General features: G+C 45.3%; 8 protein-coding genes across 8 annotated transcripts; 5 read left to right on the top strand and 3 right to left on the bottom strand.

Moving 5' to 3' along the window:
* Positions 1-1,014: 1,014 nt before the first annotated feature.
* Positions 1,015-3,910, bottom strand: ACHE_50270A (putative meiosis protein MEI2; the record flags this gene model as incomplete). The annotated part of the gene is made up of 14 exons (XM_043279969.1): positions 1,015-1,253; positions 1,312-1,417; positions 1,475-1,554; positions 1,614-1,657; positions 1,713-1,741; positions 1,807-1,824; positions 1,884-1,914; positions 1,993-2,011; positions 2,076-2,142; positions 2,196-2,231; positions 2,294-2,659; positions 2,773-3,207; positions 3,268-3,658; positions 3,720-3,910. 14 exons carry the CDS (start codon positions 3,908-3,910, stop codon positions 1,015-1,017), a joined length of 2,052 nt encoding a protein of 683 aa, XP_043137594.1.
* Positions 3,911-5,330: 1,420 nt separating this feature from the next.
* ACHE_50271S (Rab GTPase-binding exocyst subunit SEC15) lies at positions 5,331-8,093 on the top strand (the record flags this gene model as incomplete). The annotated part of the gene is made up of 9 exons (XM_043279970.1): positions 5,331-5,381; positions 5,444-6,436; positions 6,509-6,640; positions 6,702-6,803; positions 6,857-6,966; positions 7,028-7,163; positions 7,210-7,659; positions 7,710-7,960; positions 8,015-8,093. The coding sequence occupies 9 exons, from the start codon at positions 5,331-5,333 to the stop codon at positions 8,091-8,093; spliced, it is 2,304 nt and encodes a 767-aa protein (XP_043137595.1).
* A 412-nt stretch (positions 8,094-8,505) lies between these two features.
* Positions 8,506-9,605, bottom strand: hapE (CCAAT-binding factor complex subunit HapE; the record flags this gene model as incomplete). The annotated part of the gene is made up of 5 exons (XM_043279971.1): positions 8,506-8,508; positions 8,599-9,243; positions 9,291-9,347; positions 9,438-9,451; positions 9,524-9,605. 5 exons carry the CDS (start codon positions 9,603-9,605, stop codon positions 8,506-8,508), a joined length of 801 nt encoding a protein of 266 aa, XP_043137596.1.
* Positions 9,606-10,289: 684 nt separating this feature from the next.
* Positions 10,290-11,657, top strand: ACHE_50274S (purine-nucleoside phosphorylase; the record flags this gene model as incomplete). The annotated part of the gene is made up of 7 exons (XM_043279972.1): positions 10,290-10,497; positions 10,611-10,689; positions 10,750-10,829; positions 10,893-10,957; positions 11,017-11,219; positions 11,280-11,559; positions 11,613-11,657. 7 exons carry the CDS (start codon positions 10,290-10,292, stop codon positions 11,655-11,657), a joined length of 960 nt encoding a protein of 319 aa, XP_043137597.1.
* Positions 11,658-11,778: 121 nt separating this feature from the next.
* On the bottom strand, positions 11,779-12,794 carry ACHE_50273A (Fcf2 domain-containing protein; the record flags this gene model as incomplete). Its single annotated transcript, XM_043279973.1, has 3 exons — positions 11,779-12,153; positions 12,382-12,538; positions 12,607-12,794. The coding sequence occupies 3 exons, from the start codon at positions 12,792-12,794 to the stop codon at positions 11,779-11,781; spliced, it is 720 nt and encodes a 239-aa protein (XP_043137598.1).
* Positions 12,795-13,226: 432 nt separating this feature from the next.
* Positions 13,227-14,273, top strand: RSM10 (mitochondrial 37S ribosomal protein uS10m; the record flags this gene model as incomplete). Its single annotated transcript, XM_043279974.1, has 5 exons — positions 13,227-13,280; positions 13,337-13,434; positions 13,521-13,556; positions 13,615-14,039; positions 14,098-14,273. The coding sequence occupies 5 exons, from the start codon at positions 13,227-13,229 to the stop codon at positions 14,271-14,273; spliced, it is 789 nt and encodes a 262-aa protein (XP_043137599.1).
* A 437-nt stretch (positions 14,274-14,710) lies between these two features.
* MSW1 (tryptophan--tRNA ligase MSW1) lies at positions 14,711-16,131 on the top strand (the record flags this gene model as incomplete). Its single annotated transcript, XM_043279975.1, has 5 exons — positions 14,711-15,106; positions 15,164-15,244; positions 15,344-15,459; positions 15,509-15,627; positions 15,686-16,131. 5 exons carry the CDS (start codon positions 14,711-14,713, stop codon positions 16,129-16,131), a joined length of 1,158 nt encoding a protein of 385 aa, XP_043137600.1.
* A 5,163-nt stretch (positions 16,132-21,294) lies between these two features.
* Positions 21,295-22,918, top strand: ACHE_50277S (pepsin-like aspartic protease; the record flags this gene model as incomplete). Its single annotated transcript, XM_043279977.1, has 3 exons — positions 21,295-21,483; positions 21,560-21,878; positions 21,972-22,918. 3 exons carry the CDS (start codon positions 21,295-21,297, stop codon positions 22,916-22,918), a joined length of 1,455 nt encoding a protein of 484 aa, XP_043137601.1.
* Between the last annotated feature and the right edge of the window lie 22 nt (positions 22,919-22,940).

Genomic DNA, 22,940 nt, shown 5'->3' on the forward strand with positions numbered 1-22,940 from the left:
TCAAACTCGTCTGAAAAAATGATACTCAGTGCCTTAGGCAGAAACTGTGTTCTGAAAAATCGGTTCGTCCTCCTATTCCGGTTAGAAAATGATAATCCACAGAAACCTATAAAAGAGGGTAATTATTCCTACCATTCAATATTTGAAGTTGCATGGTCGGAGATGCTGCAAAGGAGCGTTCACCATTCGAGACGGATTAAAAATGCTGTCCCACGGTCACGTGTACGGCACGTGACAGAATAGCCCTCAAAAGCACTGTGTGGCTACTCACCTTTATGCTCACTCTATACGTTATGATCAACTTAATGTACTCTTACCATGCTTATATATTCGAAATGACATTGCAACTCCTACTTTCTAAATGCCCTTTTATCTCATGGGGTATTTGGACGCCGTTCTAGGGCTGTTCAGAGGTGTCACTCATTCATCAACCATGGCCTCTGACAGATCTCTTGATGCAAAAAGCATTATTTAGGAAGCAAGGATCTATGTTCGTGAGCAACTCTCATCATTTATACATGACAACCGAAATCGTTAAGGTCTACTGGACGAACCAAATGCACACTGTCAAATTCAGATTTTGTCTAGCCGAGTCATTATCTGCCATTAGATTCATTATGAAACAAACATATGAACAGGAAACACTGTTACCAAGGGAAGATTAACCCAACATTTGACTCAATTCGAGACACCACACCCAAGCCAGCAGGGCGCATAATGGCATTTCTCCCGTTAGTCAAAATGTCACGGTATCCCCAAACAGACATTGTACTTGAAACATATTTTGTCTTCGTGCGTTCAGTTTCGAGCTTAGCCGCAAATTATGCAGGGTAACACATCGCAGATAGTTCCCCACTTTTTTTTCGTAAGTTCAGCTCCCCATATGCTTCTGGTAAAGCGTCGCCCAATTGAGTAAGTTCGTTTTCCAGAGAAAGAGCCAGAGGGGGAATTCAGGGAAAAAAAAGAAAGAAAAATAAAAGAAGAAGAAAAGAATAGCAAGACTCTTGAGGCAGATCAAGAAGTTCTGGGACCTCGAGCTCTGATTGTTGTGTCATCTTCGTACCAGAGTTTGCCAAGAGGATAAGTGCAAGGTGTAGCTCTAAGAGCATTATTTTCCATGGAAGAGTGCTTCGGAGCGATCGTTCGGACGTATACAATTTCCCGTTCGGCAGCAGTTGTTCCACGATCGAATTGTGAGCGACGACGACGTTGCTCATCGCGATACTGCTGGCTAACACGGGGAGCAAACAGCCCTAGATGTAATTTTACAGGTCAGTGATGTTTCCATATATAGTAAGATGTGAAACGGACCGATGTGTTCTGCGTTCTCGATACTCCGACGCATTTTCGATGGGTTGTCTGGTCCAGGGAAACGATCCTCAGTGCCAGCAAGAGGACCAGTTCCAGTATGGAAGATCTTGAATCAACGTAAACATATATATTATTTCCCCTCCCTTTTATGGGGTAATCATACCTTAGGGCGGAACGAGGGATGTTCGAGCATAACCGAACTGTTGCGGAACTTCTGTATGAGACAATCTTTCCCTTGGATGGCTAATCTCGAGTTAGTACATGGTATCCTAGCACGAATACGCTGAGTTTCGGGTACTTACTTGCGTAGGAAACTTCCGCAACCTTGTCACTGTTGAAGCAGTTCCTAGAAGGAAGTTAACACAATAGTATAGCCGTGTGGAGCAAAAAGTAATGCGTACCAACTGCGTCCGGCTCTGGCATTGACAAACTATAGAGTGTAAATGAGACCGAACGATTCAGATGAGAATTGCTCTATAGAGGAACATGACTCACGTCAATAATATCAATCGGCTGACAAAGTATTGTTAGTTTAACTTTAGTCCAATGCAGGCTGATTGGAACTAACTTACGTCTTCGAAATTTATAAAGGCATAGCCAACACTAACATAAGATTGTGAGTAAAAGAAAAAAACGGCGGGGCAAGAAGGGAAAGATGATGGAAAAAACATAGGAACTAACTTGCAATTGTTCGCAAAATCTAGATTCGACGTAGTTAGATTATTTTTTGCGGTTCATCTTTTGCTTTTCCCAGGATTTCTCACCGATTCGTAGATACATGAAGTCATATTTGCCGTAGCTGGTCTCATCAATTATAGATTTCAGCATGCCCTGATATAGGTTAGGGATGTACTGGCAGTTTTTCTAGATGGGTTGTTCTTAACCTGATCAATCTTATTTGGAATGTTGCGCAGCATAATCTAGAATCAATTAAGACTTGTTAGTTCGCACTCGATGGCAACGGGTTTTGTATCACACATACCGTTGTGCGAACATCTAAGCCAAGGCGAATCCGCTCGACATCGACTGCGTTCTGATTACCGGGACGAGAATCAGAGTAACGGCCAAGCTCCCGGCGGGGCGATGGCAAAAGGTTTTCACCCGCTCTGGACATCCAGTCCATGAGGTCAGCATGTTCGCCTTGAGGAACTGTCGAACGGCCCGTAGGGCTTAGCTCCATACAAGCCGTGCGAGTCGATCGACCGTGACTCAAGGAAATGCGCCTGGGATAGGGATCTTCAAAGTGGAAAGGCCTATCCTTCACTGGGGTCGTCGGACTCGGAAGCGGAAGATAAGGGTTATTGTTATTTAGATCCGGATGGAAGTGCGAAACTTCGAGAACGCAATCCTGTGCAAGGAGAAAAAAGTCAATATCTCTTTTTTGTGGCCAGACAAAAGGTGCGGTGGTACACAGAACACCATGTGGAGGACTAAGAAAAAGAAGAGAGAAAAGAAACGTACATCAACCCTAGCACCATTCAAACTAATGGAAGCATTCTCCGCATCACGAGTATTGAAAAATTCAAGATGAAACTCGCTGACATTATCCTGACTGTTAGACAACTGGCTGAATGTTTTAATGTCACCAAACGTCAGGACAAGCGCCTCGAGGGAGCGTGACACTGAGTGTTGGTTCAACTTCGGGTTCCTGCTGTCATAATAAACGGCAACCAGTAACTGGCCTTCGAAATCGGAGGTCTTTGAAAGCAGAGACGGATCTGAGCGCTGAGCCAACTCCCTGGCAGTAAGTGGGACGATATGCCATTCTGGTCGAAGAAGGTGAACTTTTTCAAACGCATTTTTGGCGTCTCGGCTGTCGGTGAAGGAAAGATATACATTTCCCATAGAGCTTAGTTCGGTGAGTACAGGCCCCTTGAGAGTCCCAAATTCGCGGCGCTATTTACTTTTGGTCAGCATGGGGGAAATAAGACACATGGCTTTTGCCAGGCTACCCACATTGAAAAAACCAGCCAAAGCCATATACGAGAGGTTAGTCGGTACGTTCTCGATAACAAAGGCACGGCTCCGTCGCTCAGAATCAAGCTTTTCGATTGGCACGCTGGACGTGAAGCTGTTTCTGGCAAAATGAGTGTTTCCAACGGGGCCGTACTCCGGCATATTGGGCTCACTGAACCTGATGATTCCCGCTCCCGGTCCATGTGTTTCAGGGTCAGAATTGGCAGCCAGATGGCCGACACTGGAGAAATCACGCGTCAAGGGGGACTCGATTTGGCTTTGACCAGCTATACTGCCAGTCATTGAGATCGGCGTGAAGCTTGCTGCCATCGGGGAGAGCTGCACCCGGTTTGAAGGGCCACTTTGTCCCAAAAAGGGATCCGAGGAAGGCCTGAACAGTATCAGTAGACAGTATCTCACAATCTCGAATAATGTGTTCCCTTTGGACTCACAGCGAGTAAACCCTACGGAACCCGGCATCGTTCAAGGAAGTATTGACGCTAGAATCGGAACGTCCCTTTGAACGAACGTCTTCAGGAGAAAACGCCGTGAGCTTGGTATCCGATGATCCATGAGGAGAAGGCGGTTCATTAGTAGAACCTGGACTGCTCAAAATACGGGAAGACGAAGCGTTGGATCTCATCTCGCCTTTCCCGAGTCACGATGAAAGTTGAGAAGTAAAAGACTGAGCTAAGGAAGGATAGAAAAGGATAGATTGGACAAGGGCTGTCTCTGGAAAATGAACGACAAATGAGACTGGGAGTCCCGTGAAATTCAGAGACGGAGGTAAAGAAGAAAAGAAAGACGAGAAGGCAAAAGAGGGGTGGGGAATATTAGCTTGTCTCCTCCAGTAGTGTAGGATGACAAAAAACCATATTTCAAAGGGGAAAAAGAATGAGTAGATTGAAGAGCAAAATCCCAAGTCAGGCATGTTATAACACAAGCGGCACCATCATGCTATGCCCAATTCGGGACCTCGAAAGTGGAGCAGGAAAATCACTGAGACCATCCAGGCAGAAAGAATCAAGTTGTCTTTCTGAAGGGAATGTTCCATGCTTGAACTACCCTATTAGGTATAGGGGAGTAGGGTGTGGCATCAGACTAACCAAATCTGTGCACAGTATGTCACCACCATCGATGACAGCAAGTATTGCAATTAAATAGGAATTGGCTGAACCAAGCAGTTGTCATTTAAGATAAGTGAAGACATGTAAGCCCTTTTGTCCAGATATATGGCTTATTTCCTTAGAGGTCACTAAAGGTCCCAGGAACAGCCATGGCATTACAATGGCAGCATTAGGGCAAAGGTAAAAACAACAGAGAGAAAGAGAAACTGGGATGATGCGCGATTAGGGATCTTTGCCCTGGAAAATGTCAGTATCCATTGGAAAATCATAAGACGAAATGATCTGATACAGAGAAGAATGGTTGGAAACAGCTAGACGTGATGCAATCTCTTCTTCACTTCCACCATGAAGACCAGCCATGCATCAAACCCAATGCACAGTTTCCGCCACCTCACAAAGGTCACTTCAAAAGACAACGGTCTTTGACGGTCATAAAGACAGCAATCTCGTCACCTCCCCGGAGTAGATCAATGGAGCCGTGTATATCCGCGTCAGAACGCATGCCTGTCTATAATATACCACCATACATAGGTAATAGTAGTATGTCAGTGCTCTGAGAATTCTGGGAAACTTGTTTTCAAATTTCGGCGCCTCTGTCAGTAAATTTCTACATAGCAGGTGTATAGCGGCTATTTCAAGACTGGATATGGTGCATCATATAATGGCAGTCGCTGAGAATATGTAGTCCGTAAAGTGTGGCTCATCGGAATATCCGTGCCGCGGTTCAAATGCGGCATGCTCCGAGCGGGTAAGTGTCATCATTGCTCGCGTCTCCCTCTACGATACTCGGCGACACCAAATGATACAACCCGACTGGGCTTTCTCTGGATTCCGAATCCTCTCCTAATGACATTAACACGATAGCACACCCCTACCTTCAAATACATGTAATCCGCATCCCACGATTAGCCGCTATAGCCAAGCAACTCCGTCGAAATGCCATCCGTTGCGCCAGCCCGCAATGGTCCATCGTACGTCTTGAACCAGGTAAGCATCGCCTAAATCTTTGGAGTCACTTGTGCACCAACTGATAATAATCGCGTATTCAGATTATCATATCGCCTCCCGATACGGACTACCTTGACCAATTGATTCCTTCAATCCGAGATTATAGTGTCGGGAATCGCACACCCCAACTTTTGCAATCGCTGGCTAAGTTTGCCAATGACAAGGAAGCCGAAATTGAGACTATCTGTAACACAAATCATCAAGAGTTTGTCACTTCCGTTAACCAGCTTCTCCGCATACGGGAAGGGACTGTGAGCCTGACGGCCGAGATTCTGGACCTGAACCAGTCGATCCAAGCCAGTACGGAGCGGCTAGCCGAGCAGAAGAAGGCATTGGTTGAATCACGGAGTCATCGGCAAAACATTGACGAGACCTCTCGCGCCATACAAGATTGCCTAGAGGTTTTGCGCCTCGCGAATCAGGTCCATGACTTGCTTGCAAAGAAGAATCACTATGCAGCCCTACGTGCCATCGAGGAATTGCAGAATGTACATCTCAAAGGAGTTAATCAATATAAAATCGCAGAAATGATCCAGCGTTCGGTACCGGCAACACAGAGAGCGATAGCCGAAGCAGTCATGTCTGACCTGAATACTTGGCTTTACCGGATTCGTGAGATGTCACAGTACCTGGGCGAGATAGCGCTATACCACACTGATTTACGGAAATCTAGGCAGAAAGAGAGAGCGCAGAAAATCCCATACCTGGCAAATTTCAAGCTAAACTCAGCTATCGAGTTAGTGTCTGATGAGGACGAAGAATATGACTTACTACAGAATGATGAACTCCAAGTGCATTTCACACCACTCTTTGAATGCTTGCACATCCATCAGTCACTCGGACACATGGACAAGTTCAGGATTGAATATGCAAACACGCGTCGGCGACAAAAGGAACTTTTAATTCCATCATCAATAACACTAATCGATGAAGATGGGGCCGGCCTACACAATCTCCTTGAAGAGATAGTAGGTTTTGCGATTGTGGAGCGGTCTACTATGAAAAGAGTCCCTGAGCTGAGATCTCCTGTTGATGTAATCTACCCTCTCTTCTTTGTATCTGTGGATAAGTCTCTTAAATGAGTACGGCATTAACAATCTACATAGGTGGACGAGCTCTGGGATTCAATGTGCCAGACCGCTGTCAGTTTGATATCGAAGGCGCTCCATGAAGTTGACAATGCTGAGAGTCTGCTGAAAATAAAAAACCTTATCGCATTGTTCATGCAAACAATGAACGTAAGTCATGCTATCATTTCAAATACATACTGTTATTCTTTCCTAACCTGACCAAATTTAGACCTGGGAGTTTCAAGTTGGGGTCTTCGATGGATTCTTATTGACACTTTTTGAAAAATATGCCGAGCTTCTCAAGAAGAGGTTTAGCGACGATTTCCAGGAGGTGAGTATATCAATGCTGATTCTGTATTTTCTGCTCTGTCTAACCTGCTTTAGATCGTATCTACGGATGATTATATGCCTATGCCAATACAGAGCTTAGAGGAATATGACAAGGTCCTCAATGTTAGCTGGTATAGCCCCGAAAAGCCACGGGAAGAGCAAGTGTACGTTCCAACAGAGATCACCGCAGGCTTTCTCTCCCAGCATTAACGAGATGATGCCCAGGTTTCCATGTGTTTTACCGTTCTCTCAGATGTATCCGCTTTGTTGCATCGACATTCGTAATTTCTTGAATCAGTTTTATTTCTTCGCGAACGATGATTTCTCTCATCCAGATGTCATCGATGATACGTTGAAAGATGTGGGTGCCCTAGCTTGGTGTCTGAATTTTCAACTGACAACACCAGGCCTTGGATGAGCTCCTATCGAATAAAGTATGCGACACACTTGTTGAGCGTCTTTCTTCCCAGTATTTGGGCCAGATTGTCCAAATCCTCATAAACTTAGAGCATTTTGAACTGGCCTGTCATGAACTTGAGACGCTGCTTGCTGCTGCAAGATCACAAAACTCTGCTGGCGGGTCAATCGCTTTGAGAGCGACGGAAAAATTCAGAACAAACAAGAAAGCCGCAGAGAAGCGTATATTCGAGGTCGTCAACTCCAAGATCGATGATCTCATTGAGACCGCAGAATACGACTGGATGGCGCCTGTCTCTCCTACGGAGCCCAGCAACTACATGCAAACCCTGACCCGGTTTCTGTCTAACATAATGAACTCGACATTACTCGGCCTTCCAACAGAGATCAAGGAACTGATCTATTTTGACGCTCTGAGTCATGCTGCGAATATGATTCTAGTACGTTTTACTTTCTGATGTATTAGGTAGGGCTTACTAACACCTTCAAGGCGCAACCTCTCTCATCGGACGTGAAAAAGATCAATCCTAATGGCGTCATGGCTCTTGCAAAGGACGTTGAGTACCTCACTGAGTTTGTTAACAGCCTTGGAGTACCTATTCTACGAGAAAACCTTGATGAGCTACAACAGACAGTACAGTTGATGCAAGCGGACAATACGGATGAATTTTACGACATATCCACGAGGAACAAGAAATATGGCCGCGTGGATGCAATGAATGGCCCTGTTTTACTAGAAAAGTACTATATCATCATCCGGCATTTAGTTCAACATAAAGGCTAACCATGAAGCAGGCTCACACGCACAGTTCAAAGCCCAGCGAAAGCCGATAAATTCTCAACACTCTCCTCGAGATTCGGAAAGAAGTCCTGATGCCCATCCGTATGGAAAAGAAGTTAGAACCCTCGCTGGCAACTATATAATTCTATCTACTATATTACCAATGATGTTTGATACTCGAGTGAAAATGCTATTTAGATAAGGCTCCATCAAGAACACAATGTATAGCATGATCAGTACACGCGCAAGTACGCACAATGATATACGAGACAGGAGGGAAGGGGGAAAAAGCAAAAAGAGAAAACGCCAATATATGTCCACCAACATATACCAAGCAACCTGAAACCATTCGCGTAAGAAAATGGAGGAGAAGAAAGATGGAAAGAGAAGACACAAAATGGAAACATGTAAGACTCATCATGGCGTCCGCGGAAATTCATCAAGGGTACGAATATAAAGAGACCATCAGTATTCAGACATGGATGGTCGATGTTTTTTTTTTTTCTCACTGTTCAAATTATTAGCCACATACCTGGGAAATAACACACCTAGAACAAATCTTTTCTATGCAAAAACACAACGACCAATTATCACATACCTGTTGTGGCGGTAGATGCGGATAAGCAGCATACATTCCCTCAAACATTTGAGATTGCGGTTGGCCATATGCTGCGGTTGGATCCGACTGCACCGCCCCTGTATACATGGTGGGCTGAGGTCTGTATTCTTGATCTTGAGGAATACCATGCTGGCCCAGAGATCCGTAATCAGGCGGAGCCATGTGGTGCTGATGTTGAACGCCAGGTTGAGACGGTGGCAGTGGACCTGTAGCCCCTGGTGCAGAAGAGCTTACAGGAGCTCCACCTGTCTGGCTGGACCGCTTTGCATGAGAGGCCGCCTCCTCCCGTGGCACTATGTCAATGAGGAAATCAAACATGTCAGACTTGGAAAGAGCGGCTGCAATGTCAGATCGCTGCAAGGTGCGACGTTTGTTATCCTCGGCATGGATCCACGCCCGCATGGTTAGCTCAGTGATGAAGATATCACACCCTTTTGCGAATAGAATAGGCGCCTCTGCTGAGATCATCTTGACCTCTGGGTCAGCTTTCATGACCTTCTTTATGCGTGCCAATGGCAGTTGGTGTATTTTATAGTCATGGTTATCAGATTCGAGATGGTTGATTACGTGTTGCCAGTATGTTGTAAGAACATCACGGGCTGTCCCTTGTAGACCTTGGTTGACCTGGATCGAGGTCAGTTCCATCCAAAACCATGCATTCATGCACTCACATTTGCCCAGGTGCCAGTATACAATTCAGCCACTGGTGCATATCCTTGTGCTGAGAGCTAGGGCAAACAGAGTCAGTAGAGGTTTAATACATCATGGGAGCGAATCTTCTGTTCGTGTAGAACGTCGCAAAACTAGAGAAAACCTACAGCGGCACTGGCACCTGATGTATGCTGTCAGCAAGAATTGCAAGTGCACAAATTATGAGTTTGCGATTCGGTTGCAAAAGTCTTACCATAATGCCCACCATTTCTGATATCATATACAGGTTGCTGCCTGCCCTGCTGCTGCCCGGCATTTTGCGAAGTAGCCTCCATGACGATCGAGAGCAACCAAGAAGTTATACTCAATGATAGTGTTATCTATAAACAGGTGTCCATTGATTTTCTCGACAATGGTGCGGCGGATCGCGTGAAATGCGACGCGATGGTGGGATAGTTTTGAGCTAGAACTTTGACTTTAGCGCGTAAGATGAGAATATGTACTGATAATGATACGATACCCTCGAAGTTTAAAGGATGGAGGATTTATTGTTCATCCCATCCAGTCGTGATACTGATAGATGATGTTTTGAGCCCGAGTCGAGTCAGCGGAGAAGCGCGCTAAGGAGTGAGTGATTACTGTATGTAGGTGCTCAGCTCCGATTGACGTTTGCGGAAAGATCCGCGAAGCCCCGCGAGCAATCTGATACTAGTACAGAGTACTAGTAGTAATTTCTGCTGCTCATACAATAATAATATGCTATTGGTACTGCGTTTCTCATGAGTATTCCGGAGTAGCATTTGAATAAGCATTAATGGATGCTGATGATATACATATTCTGAATATCTTTTACGATAAATGTATTAGCAAACTTCATTTATGTACAGATCCTGTATGTATGGAATACCCTCGGCAGTTTTACGTAGGCACAAATTAAATAAGCAATGTGATATGTTATTGTTTTGTTTTGTTTTTTTTTTTTAAATTTTGTCTTATCATTGCTCCCACATCACCCAACAATGGCTGAACTGCCTCAGAATATATCCTCTTTCGAACGTGTCAACGAGGCAGCTTCCTACATAAAGGAATGCTTGCCCTCCTCCCTACAAAGCCCCCGTGTTGCAATTGTTTGCGGAACTGGCTTAGGAGGCCTTGTGCATACCGTTGGAGATACACCCCGAGTGGAATATGACTACTCTTCTATACCACATTTTCCTCAGCTTACAGGCGAGTCCGGCTCTAGTTAAACTTCTCTCTTACACATTTTCCCACTTTTCTCTCTTTCTCCTTCTTTTCCTTTTCTCTTGCTCTCTCTAATGCGCTAAATTACTGGTCAACAGTTGCCGGACATGCGGGGAAACTTGTTTTTGGACTTCTTGGTCAGAAAGTTCCTGCTGTTCTAATGCTTGGTCGCGCACAGTGAGCTAGCCATCCAATCTGTGTTTACACTAGTCAGTAACCACTGATCATACCGGCAAGTTATTATGAAGGTCATTCTATCGATAAAGTAACGTTTCCTGTCCGAGTCTTGAAGCTATTGGGCATCGATACCATAGTTTGTGGGATTCCCTTCCCGGCTTAACCTGTTCCCACGACCGCACTAAACCATGCAATCCTATTAGTGACCAATGCTGCCGGTGGCTTGAATCCTGAATACGCAGTAGGAGATCTTGTGTTACTGAACGACGTATGTTCCACATTTCTGGATGGCATCTACTGCGTGCTAATACTGACATTACTGATAAGCATATTTTCATTGCCGGTCTGGCAGGCACACATCCACTACGCGGCCCAAATGTGGAGGAGTTCGGTCCTCGGTTCCCCCCTTTGTCAGATGCCTATGACCTCGAACTTCGCCGTTACGTGCATAAAGCGTGGAAAACTGTCATACCACCGCAAAGCAAACGGCGATTGCATGAGGGAGTCTATGCGTTTGTTGGAGGTCCAAGGTGTGTGGAAAGACCACATCAACTCCAGCGCGGCCTGAGTGTCACTGACTAGCAAGGCAGTTATGAGACTAGAGCTGAGTGTCGTATGCTTCGTCAACTCGGAGCAGACCTAGTTGGCATGTCGACCGTACCAGAAATAGTTGCTGCTAGACACTGTGGTCTGCGAGTTATTGCACTCAGCCTTGTAACTAACAAGGCAGTACTGTCTCCTGTACCCCGAGGAGATGACCATCTCCTCGAAAGAAAAGAAGCAGAGGAGCTTGATGCTATACTGCGGGAAGGGAAAGCCAGCCACGAAGAGGTCCTCGAAGCAGCTCGCTTTGCGGCCCTCGATATGCAAGTAAGTCAACACTATGGTCCGTCTCCCAGCATTGATAATAACATCGTAGAAAGGACCTTGTGCAAAAAGCCGTCCAAGATATCTTCCAGCAGAATTAGTGCATGGTGATTGCTTCCGAGCGACGGTGTGAAATGACGACTTAGGCTCAGCCTCCGAATCGCTGTAGCTAGCGCTATGCGGGATTCAAGGCATTTTCTTGATGGACTGAAGCGTTGCCTTTCACGTGTTTTTACGGCCTCTCTTCGACCGTAGATCTTTGTAAAATGCTTTCTTGCCGCTTCGCTTCGTGGTCTGGATATCGTTGTATTTGGATTCGAAACGTCTTGTTTCGCGCTCCAAAGCCATAGCCTCTTCCACAAAGGTTCTCTTGCGATCTTTCTTTGCAATACGCCCATTGAAAAACTCGGTTGGTCCCTCGACTATTGTTCCCACTTGGGAGAACTCTGGAGGTTTCGCTTTCCCTTCTTTTTTGTAGTGTCTTTTTGGGTCTAGAACTGAACGCATCCGAAGGAGCTGTAAATCTCTTTTCAACTCTGGTGTCATTTCTGTCTTTGGAAGATTAAACCAATCATCTCCTGCAGAAGGTTTTTCCTTCTAGTTCAGCATAAAGTTAGCCTATGACCATCTGCAAAATCGACTGACAACAAAAACAAAAGCTGTGAAAAATGCTCAGAGTAACTATGAAAAAGTAGAACTCTCATTAGCGCAGCGCAACCCAAAACGGGTTGGTGAAGCTGCATCAAGCGCTAACGCGTGAAATATTATCCTCATAGCAAAGTACAATAAAGTGAAAAATAAATCGAAATATTTTCGAGATCTCACCTTCTTTCCTGAAGTGTTCGTCCTAGTCTTGGTTGGATCGAAGTTGGGCACGTTCTTTTGTCGGGAATCGCTTATACGAAGAGGATCGAGCATGGCGACTTCATTTGTCTCGTGTACGTATGGTTGCAGGGAATGATTCGTTGATAACTTCGGAATGCTTGGATCAGAGTTAGTTCTTCTGTATTTGCAGTGCGCAGGCAAAGCGCCATATAGATTCGATCTTACAGAGAAGATGCATCTTCGTTTTCATTCCCCTTGGACATCTGGAGTCTTGAATCCTGGGTTGGTTTCGATCCAGGAGCTCGAAGCCGGTTTTCTGCTTCATGAAGCAGCTTCTGAATTTCATCATCTGTCATGTCAACCTCAGTGTGAGGCTGGACAGGATGATGCTCAAAGCATACTTCCTCTGCCATATGGGCGTGGTAAAAGAAGAGGAAGAAAAAAGAATGGGAAAAAAAAAGGACCTCGAAGGGACAGTCAAGTAAGCTTCAAAAATTGAAATGGAGAGAAAAAAAATTTCAGATTTTATATTGCATTCCACCCCGTGTGGGGCAGAAACCCGCACTAGTCCAAACACAGTGCATGCAATATCTTCATCATTGCCAGTTGCTTAGTCCGTGTTCTGATAGATTTCTTTTTTTTAAAAGAAAATTATTCTAATTCATTTTGTTTTCAATTTATTTTTTTTATTGTACTTGTTTCTTCCCAAAGCACCGTGAGTTGAAATTGAGATTCTCGGGACATGGTAGTTATTTAGTTACGACTGAAGTGGAAAGCGGTAAGGGTCAGTTTTATCTAATTTCTGGTGGAAGACTGGGACGATCGTTGTTCACCAACTATACACCATGCTTTCCTTCCCGAAGTCGCGCATGCTGCTAGGGCTGGGAAAGCCGCTTAAGGTATGCTACGCGCTCCAGTACTTATGTCGGATTTGGTTCTAATCATACCGGCAAAGTTTCCTGTGCCAACTCGGAGTCTCGCATCGTCAAATAAACCGGATGTCGACCCTAGTCAGTCGGAAGTTTGTCACGCCGCGAATCTATCGGGAAAACAGTCTGTAGACACCGTCCTCTACTAAATTGCTCATTACACGGGGTATATGACATTGTGGGCTGACTATAGATTGCCAACCATAAAAGAGGAACCGAGCAGTTGTCCGAATCTATAAAGCCATGGTCCGTTGCTGTCGAAATGGAATGACTGAAAGGCATTTGCGCTTACTATAAATCATAGGGCGGAACGATTGGATGATTTAAATCAAGAGACGCGGCTCCCTAGGAGTGTGCAAGCTCTCTACTTGCGTCCTCTTCGAAGAAAGGCTCAGTACGGTCTCCCAGTCTGTGATCTCCAGTTGAGATCGTACAGTGTACGGAACGTCGAATTCTTCGCCGATTTTGCCATTCGCGCGGCATACTATCTGAAACTCCCCGTTTCGGGACCTGTGCCGTTGCCGCGCATTGTTGAGCGCTGGACATTTCCACGAAGCAATTTCGTACATAAGAAAAGCCAAGAAAATTTTGAAAGAATAACACTTCGGCGATTGATTCAAATCAAAGATGGCAATCCGCAGACTGTACAGGCGTGGCTGGCCTTCTTAAGAAAGCACTCCTTCTATGGAGTAGGTCTAAAGGCAAATGTTTGGGAGCATGAAAGTCTCGGTACAGTGCAATGCTACACCTATGATGGATTTATTTTGTTTACTGACGTGTAATCTAGACGTGGCTAAAACTATGGATGATGTGATTCCTGAGATTGAGCAATCACTTGAGCCGCACCTCTCCCAATTCGGCCAGAGAAAAGATAGGGGTGGTGACCAATCGATATTGGATATCTTGGAAAGCGAACGATTTACTCAGAACAAGGGACCACTGGCTGACGTCCGCAGGAGCTAAATGATCACTGATGAATTTAGTGAGATTAAAGACAAATGTTGCTCTTCGGTCAGTTTGGGTTCTTGTTGACCTTCTATTCTTTTTTGCGTTACTCTGTGTATACTCTACCATTTGTATTATCATACCATCATATCCCAAGTCTATTCGTCAACTTATCCATTGAATGAAAGAAGCATTTAAGTAAGGCTGTATAGCATACTGTATTCACCCTAGGCATAGCACGCAGGCGCTTGGTGATTGAAGCTTTTGAATCTTCTATTCCGCATTTTTCTTCTCTTTCCTGGGAAAGTCTGATTCTTTTGCGATTTGTCTATAACACGTGACTTTCACAGATATTTTTCGTGCCTCGGACATCTTATCTTTGAAAGTCTCTTTCCTTCTTTATTCTCTATCTTTTCTTGATTTTCTATCTTTATTTTCTTTTTCTCTGTTTTGGTATGAATCCGAAAGCTAACATCGCCTATAATGACCAAAGTTTTACGAGATTATATCTTTTGGCGAGAAATCGCGTCCGATTTAAAGGTCCAATTCAAAATCGGGGCAGCTCATACTCCACAAAAACATCGTTAGCAACCCACAAAACAATATTCTCGGGGATACAGCCAACTGGTATACCGCACTTGGGTAATTATTTGGGAGCTTTGCGTGAATGGGTTCAATTACAAAATGGTGCCACAGAGGGAACAAAATTATTATTCTCTGTAGTTGACCTTCACGCATTGACAGTGCCTCAGGATGCCCCCCGGTTACGAAATTGGAGGAAGGAAATGTTCGCGACCCTTCTTGCCGTGGGCCTAGATCCTGCAAGGTCGGCGATATTCTACCAATCCGATGTGAGTAACCTCAAAGCTCTAATGCTTATCATTAATCCTATGTATTGACTAGAACAGGTCCCCGCACACACCGAATTGTTCTGGATACTGAGCACCGTGGCCTCTATGGGGTATCTATCACGTATGACACAATGGAAGGTGAGCAGATACAGGATACAGCAAAAAGCCGGGACGCAAATCATGCAGACATGCGGGTAATGACAGGAATGGCATCGTTTCGGTATTGACCCCATTTAGAGCAAGCTTCAATTGCCGGAGAATACAAATCTGGAAGACTCGGCAGCAAGATCGAAACTTCGGCTAGGCCTATTTTCATACCCCGTTCTCCAAGCAGCAGATATTTTAGTCCACAGGTTTGACACCAAGGAACTATACGTTAAGATCGTTGCTGATAGAGATTAGGGCTACACATGTTCCCGTAGGAGAGGACCAAAGGCAGCACCTTGAATTTTCCAGAAACACTGCAAATAGCTTTAATCATCTCTACGGGTCCATTTTCCCCTTGCCTGAGGCGCTCATATGTAAGTTCTGCTCGTCCAGTCGAGATTTAGGCATATGGTAATTATTGGACATTATCAGCACCCGCAAAACGAGTGATGTCTTTCAAAGAACCAACTCTGAAGATGTCAAAGTCTCACCCAGATGAACGGTCAAGAATCTTGCTCTCCGATACCCCAGAAGAGATTCATAAGAAAATCAAGGGCGCACTCACGGACTCCGAGCCGCAGCTCAACTATGACCCAGATAATCGTCCAGGTGTCTCTAACTTGATTGAAATTCTCGGTCACTTTGAAGGCAAATCACGCGATGAAGTAGTGTCGGAATTTCAGCACTCAAGCCTTCGGGCTTTGAAGGAACACGTTGCTAACAGGGTTGCTATTGATCTTCTTCCGATAAGGGAGAAATATTTTGCGTTCATGGAAAACAAAACTTACCTTGAAGATGTTGCGAACCAAGGCAGCCAGGCTGCGCGCTCCAATGCTGAAGCGACCATGACACAGGTCAAAGAAGCACTAGGTTTGTGAAACATCTAACAATCATTTGTCTACCTTACTCTTCAATTAAATGAGATTAACCTGCTAAATTGGAGACATTAATGATTGAAAATATGTGCTACTAAACGAAGTTCTCTGGTAGGTCGAGCCTTCAAAGTATTCCAGTCAGTCAAGTCATTTACCATCTGAATACTGTATAGCATGTAGCCACCATAAATCCCGGTACTCTCACTCAGGCTGCCGTCAGATCAATTTTAAGACGTTTGATTGCACAGTATGCCACCTGGAAATGGGATGGGACGTTCTATTCCACTTTGCTGCTAGATATTCTGGTTCTCATGCCCAGCCTCTTCGCATTAGAGAAAATGCGTGAGCCATCACTGTTGAGATAAAAGAAACTGTGTCTGACAAGGGAAACGGGCCAGCAGTAATATACAGAGCACGACCACCTAGATCAGGCTTGTTTTGAGGTGTACTCAGCTGCGCTAATTTGTCAGCTGAAGTTGCTCAGAGCCCAGCCGATCATCTAAGTGATGGCCATTTACAAGGCTTTGTACTATCTATGCAATTCTATATTCTCTACGCTAACCTCCCAGTGCCGTGAACAGATATTTACCATCAGAAATTCAACATTGCGGGCCTCAACTACATATTTGTATCTGTTATCTCGGATTTTACAGTCGAGATAAGTACGGGGTTGATCGGTTGCACCCAGAAGAAACTCTCGGCAGAACATAATGGCAACCACAAGCCCCAGTTTCGCATGACGTGCCGCCCGCAGCCATTGCCCTGGTGGCAAGCATGTTCCTTCATGGATGGAGCGCGAATTTTCACATCCATTGGATCGTGCCCAATGTCAGGTAATTTCACCAGTGCTGCCATGACCTGGCTGCATCTTCCCGATCGTCGCCCTAATTTACGCAGCGCTCTTGGATATGACCGGGGCAGCAGCGTTCTGGGCTTCATTAAGTTAGGCCTTGAACTGCCTGCGGTGATTTTGCTTTGGAAATCTGGGGAGACATTAAGAGAGCGCAGACCCTATGTGACAGCTTTGGATTTTCTACAAATGCATACGCTAACCTAGGGTATTAAATGGTCATTATTGCGTTCTCCATACTGAACAATAGGTAGATTATAGTGTATTGCGAATGACCCTAAGCCCTAAAAGCAATTGTCATGGATTTTTGCATGAATATTGACTTACAGCTGGAGACCAGAAGCAGGGATTAGAAGTCCTGGCAAATTCACTCTCGGATACATATACCAAACTATTCTTGTATGCAGACACTGTCCGTACCCTTTCCCTTCCCCAAGTATTTCCCCATTGGGGAAACCAATCGTTTGTTAAATCCAGTGATTGGTCAAATACCCAGTGGGAGGCATTGCAACGTAGGAGGACTACACGCAACAGGTATTTGCATATAAGGAAGTGAGCGGTGGCTCTTAAAAGTCAGAAACGCGTTGTTGGGCTTATCACTATGAAGACCTCGGTTTGGAAGTATGTATCGGAGGACTTCAAGGAAAGGTTCCAAATCGTGATCAGGCGTGCCGATGTGAAGAATGTACTTGTGCTAAGAGTGGCAGTAACTAGTCCCGACAGCGCGCCCACGATCAATCATGCCATAGAGGATCACCTGGCAACGCTCTCGCATGCTTGGGTGTTGAACCGAAAGGCGGGGTCAGTTGCAACAGTGGAAGTGGAACTTGTGGATTATAGTCGATTTGTGATGGGGTCTGATATTGGTAAGCTTGAATGTTTGCACTTTGAATAATGCTAGGGTAGTATCTCAATTCTACCATAGCTCTCAAACCTGTTTGAACCTGCCTCGAAATTTTCGAATGCTACAAGTGCCTTATCTTGAGGCCCCGGCGTCGTCAAAGTTAGAGAATGGTTTCCCGGCTATCTGTGCATATCATTCAAATGGAAAATACGGATTAGACTACAGGACACGCGCACTGTATACTAGATACTGCACTATATTCCGTCCTTGTGGTAAATGACCCTAATGATATATAGTGAACCGGGTGGTGGATAGGACCATTTTATCTCGTATGTTTTTTATGCAAGCACGAAAAGCTCCAGTGCATAATTAGGGTAATACATGTACGGAAAAGCAGTAACCATAAGTACAAGTTAGGGTATTAGTGACCCGAATGAGCACTAGCGCAGTGGTGTTGATGTACATAGTACGGTGTACACCACTATTTACTCCACTGTGGATCCAAACTCAATCTAATAACATAACGTAGTCTGTGCCCTGAAAAGCCAAAAAAAAAAAAAAAAAAAACAGAATTCAACATTGACATGCATCATCCGTGCATAGAGATTGATAGCCTGGATAGATCCTACAAGCTAAACAGAAAATGCTATTTCTCATGCTATAGTAGCAAGATACAGGTGATTTTACTCAGTTAATATGGCGTCGAGATTGGACAGTCATTATGTCCAATAATAGCTACGAGGCATCGAATGACTTTCGATTGAATTAATGTATCAAGTCAAATGTTACTCATCAAAACAGCTCGTGACGGGGGAAGAGAAAACAACCTTTCAGAAGTATTGCAGACTTTCTGGGCCACGAAGTGTCACTTCTGGTTATGTCGGACACCATAGGGAGCAAGGTGTCTCTCAGAACAGCTCTGGTACCCCCCTACTTCATCCTTGCCATCGAGGGCACATAATACAACGAAACGGGCGGCGCAATGCTCTGCGGTGCTCTCATCAAAATGGTTATGTCCTCCAATGACCACCTCACTCTGGAAGATGTCGAGTGGAATAGCACTCTTACCTAATCACCCTACAACGATCCAGCCCGGGTGATTGGCTTGGAGATTCCACTTTCAAGCACAACAATGCCCATGTTTGTGCTATTTCTCAATGGGCAAGCACTCAGAAGCCACCGATCTATATGCATCTGGATTGGGCTCGTCTCTGGGAAGCGGTGGTGGGAGGAGACTATGAACCGCAAGAGTTCGAAGAGTTCTTTGACAGCAATCAATTATACTTGACCAAGGGCCCTAGAGAGGGCTCATTGGTAGCGTTGGTCGTCGGGAATTTCTCCTTTATCGATCGACCCAGCAAGATCCTTATGAGCTGGCGTGCATACTGCCGATGTGATCGCTTCCCCTGCCCAAGTAGTCATTGAGAATGTGGTTCTAGGTGGGAAGCCAAGACCTGCCCAGGGAAAGGCCAAAAGGGCCTTGGTCCTGTAGGAGCAGCTGGGTGGAAAGCTACAACGGCCAACCGAAACGAATGGGGGACTTGAGACATCTGGCCTGACACGCGATGAATCTTACCCCATAATGCGCAAATTCAACCTGATAGCGACGGAACATCGATTGAGAAATGGGAATTTTGACTTTCACTATCGGCACCGACTATGCATTCACAAGGTTTTGTTCCTCAAAGATGGCTCGAACTGAATATCGTATTCTTGAGTAGAATTGAATCATCTTCGTAGTCTCTCTTCGACTCATGCACAGGAAGTCTCCTTGATTGGCATTGTGCATTCTGGACCTTTACTCTAAACTGGATATCAACATCCAAATACTGCCTGTCCACAACCTGCAGAATAGGGTGAGGAAAAACACCAAGGGGAGCATTGGCAGACTGCTTTATAATTTGGCACAAGCCCGTTTCGCATTGTGCTTGGGAATGTAGGATCAGAACTAGTACTTAGGAGTGTTCTGATACAAGCTTCCCAGCACAAATGTGAGCCTCTCATCCAAATGCCTGAAGGATGGTAGTTACTAGTTATGGTGTGTCAATAGAACTTAGCCTAGTATTCAGCCAAGCAATTGGTGCTCTCAGACTGTTTAGGAAGGTGTGGAAATCAGCTAGCAGCACTTTCAATTCGCAACCAGCGGCCAGCAGTTGAGCCATCTTGATGGCCAAGATGGAGTAGCCACAGTGGCCGTGCATAATGAAGTGTTGTCAGAACCTCCACCATATTCCTATTTTATATAACTGTATACAAGTAACTCACCCCAGTATATTTTCAGATTCTTCCCTTCTGCGATGATATTTTCGATGATTCCAGGACTTGGGCTCTCAGCAAAATTCTCTCAGATGAGACCTCTCTCCGATGCTTCCAAACTCATCATGATCCCAGGTTAAAGAGGTGGGGGCAATTCGTGGAGGTTGTTATGATTGACCCCCCAATATTGATTACTTAGTCATCGTGCTGTATAACAAAGGCCCCCTCTTGTTTGCGAAGCGGCTACGAAATGACATATTAATGACTGTTGTGAGAACGGCATGTCTCAATTTTTTTTTCAATTTTTCCCGTGCTCGGGTAACACATGCTCAAATAATGAAGGTGATATAGCGACTTAGGGCTTTTTACAGTTCACATAACTTAGTAAGATGTTGGGATGTAGATCATCCGAATCGCCGCGCAAAAAATGTTCCGCAAAAGTCATTGGCCTCATATGATCTCATGACTTGACAATGCTCCTCATATCTCATGGACAGTACCGATCATCCGGAATGTGGTTTATTCTTTCCGTTCTAGCTGTTCGGCAAGCGTTATTGCCGTTCGCGGCGGTAATTTTCTATTCCGGTTACGATAGATAGTATGGTAATAATACGTTATCTCCATCCTAACCAATCAAAAGACATCGATCGATCTGGGTCGTTCTGAGTTCCACGTGCATACGACTCCTGTACAGAGCGCATAGGCTAGTAGGGTAAAATTCTTTGCTGCTTTCAGCGGTAGAGATGCAGTAAATAACTCGGATCCTCTAATGTCACGCAATACCACCAGAAAAATTACATGGGTTATTCGGACAAATGACAGTGTCAACGATGAAACTGCTATTATTGGACCAAGGCCAAGTGGGGGCGCCGAAAACCTGAGCTACTCAGATCACTTTCCTACGATTCCGACAGAGCCGGCCAACGCTTATTATTATTCTCAGCCACGGAAGCAGCGTACGATACGACCAGGCACCAGCCGATTCCAGGGTATTTTGGTTCAAAAAGCAATCATGTCTCCGCAGGTCCAAGGAAATATTAAGAATGCATTGATTCTGCTCACCTCTGACCTGCCTTCCTGCGCTCCGTTTTGTATACAACGGCTTCCGCTGAATACTGCTGTTCAACCTTGTCGATTGCTCAGTCATTCCCTGGATTCTAGATAGTTTCCTGAGATTGTTAACTATCGCTCAGCGAGATTTTTCGCAAAAAGAAGAATGCGGAGCGCATGGCTATGGTCTTTCTTTGTCTATCTTGCGCTTTCCAAGGCTGATGCGTTGACGCTACACCGGAGAGATGTTCCCTCCGTTGTGCCGCTAGGCATCCAACGAAAGGATATTGCTGATCCTGTCCATCGGGATCGAATGCGGCGAGACCAAACTGTTGGTCAGAAGCTTGATAACGAGGTGTGTTTGGTTTTCGTCTTTGGTTTCTCGCACCTTGCTTTGGTTATGGTGATGAATCGCTCATATGTTGAGGAAGGAAACGCTTTATTTTTGTAATGTCACTCTTGGTACGCCAGAACAGAGCTTGCGATTGGTCCTTGATACCGGAAGCAGCGATCTTTGGTGCAATGCGGCGAATTCCACTCTTTGCTCCTCTCGAGGTAGTCCTTGCCGCACATCAGGTTCTTATGATGGTGATTCTTCCTCCACATATTCCTATGTTTCTTCCAACTTCAACATATCATATGCGGATGGTTCAGGAGCGGCCGGTGACTATGTAACCGACACTATCCACATCGGAGGTGTCTCTATAAAGGATTTCCAGTTCGGCGCTGGGTACTCGTCTAGCTCTTCTGGTAGGTTTACATACCAATCACTTCCCACCAAAAATAAGGAGGGAAAATCAAAAAGGAAAAACGGTATGGTTAATTGAGCTGCTTGTCGTGCAGAGGGTGTTCTAGGCATAGGGTATGCGTCGAATGAAGTACAAGTTGGTCGGTTTGGCCAGAGCGCTTATCCTAATCTTCCTCGGGCGATGGTCGAGAATGGCCTGATCAACTCAAATGCCTATAGCCTCTGGTTGAACGACCTGGATGCAAACACAGGCTCGATCTTATTCGGCGGCGTTAACAAGGCAAAATATCTTGGCGATTTAAAGACTCTTCCAGTTCAAACAGTCAATGGTGGCTATTCGGAATTCATTATTGCGCTCACAGGAGTAGCCTTTGCATCCGAGTCCGACAGCCACAATTATTCCTCGAATGCACTACCGGCAGCGGTGTTACTTGACTCCGGGAGTTCGCTGACATACCTACCGGACTCGCTTGTCGAAGACATATACAGTGACTTGAACGTTGTTTACGAATCATCAAGCGGGGTCGGCTATGTACCATGCAGTCTAGCGGACGAGAATATCAACATCACATACACATTTTCTGATCCTAGTATCACGGTTGGCATGGGCGAACTGACCCTCGATTCGGGTCCGCTCTATTTCCGCGACGGTACACGAGCATGTGTGTTCGGTATTGTTCCTGCTGGAGACAGTACCGCTGTTCTGGGCGACACCTTTCTGCGCAGTGCATACGTCGTCTATGATTTGGCGAACAACGAGATTTCCCTCGCCAATACAAACTTTGATCCCGCCGATGATGATATACTCGAAATTGGGACAGGTGATGATTCTGTTCCTGGTGCTACAAAAGTTGCAAATCCCGTTACAAGCGTTGCTGTGGATAATGGCTCTGGGGCCCGAATTGGTGGCCCAACTGGCAGTGCCTCGACTGACTTACCAACCGCAACTAGTGCTGCCACTGCTATTTTGCCGGATACCAAAGGAAGTTTACTTTACAGGCTTGCAAGTGTAGGCATTGGGTGTATGTTTTTGGCATTCTAGATATATCTATATATATATCCAG

The sequence above is a fragment of the Aspergillus chevalieri genome, chromosome 5 (assembly GCF_016861735.1).
Source record: "Aspergillus chevalieri M1 DNA, chromosome 5, nearly complete sequence".
Taxonomy (NCBI): domain Eukaryota; kingdom Fungi; phylum Ascomycota; class Eurotiomycetes; order Eurotiales; family Aspergillaceae; genus Aspergillus; species Aspergillus chevalieri.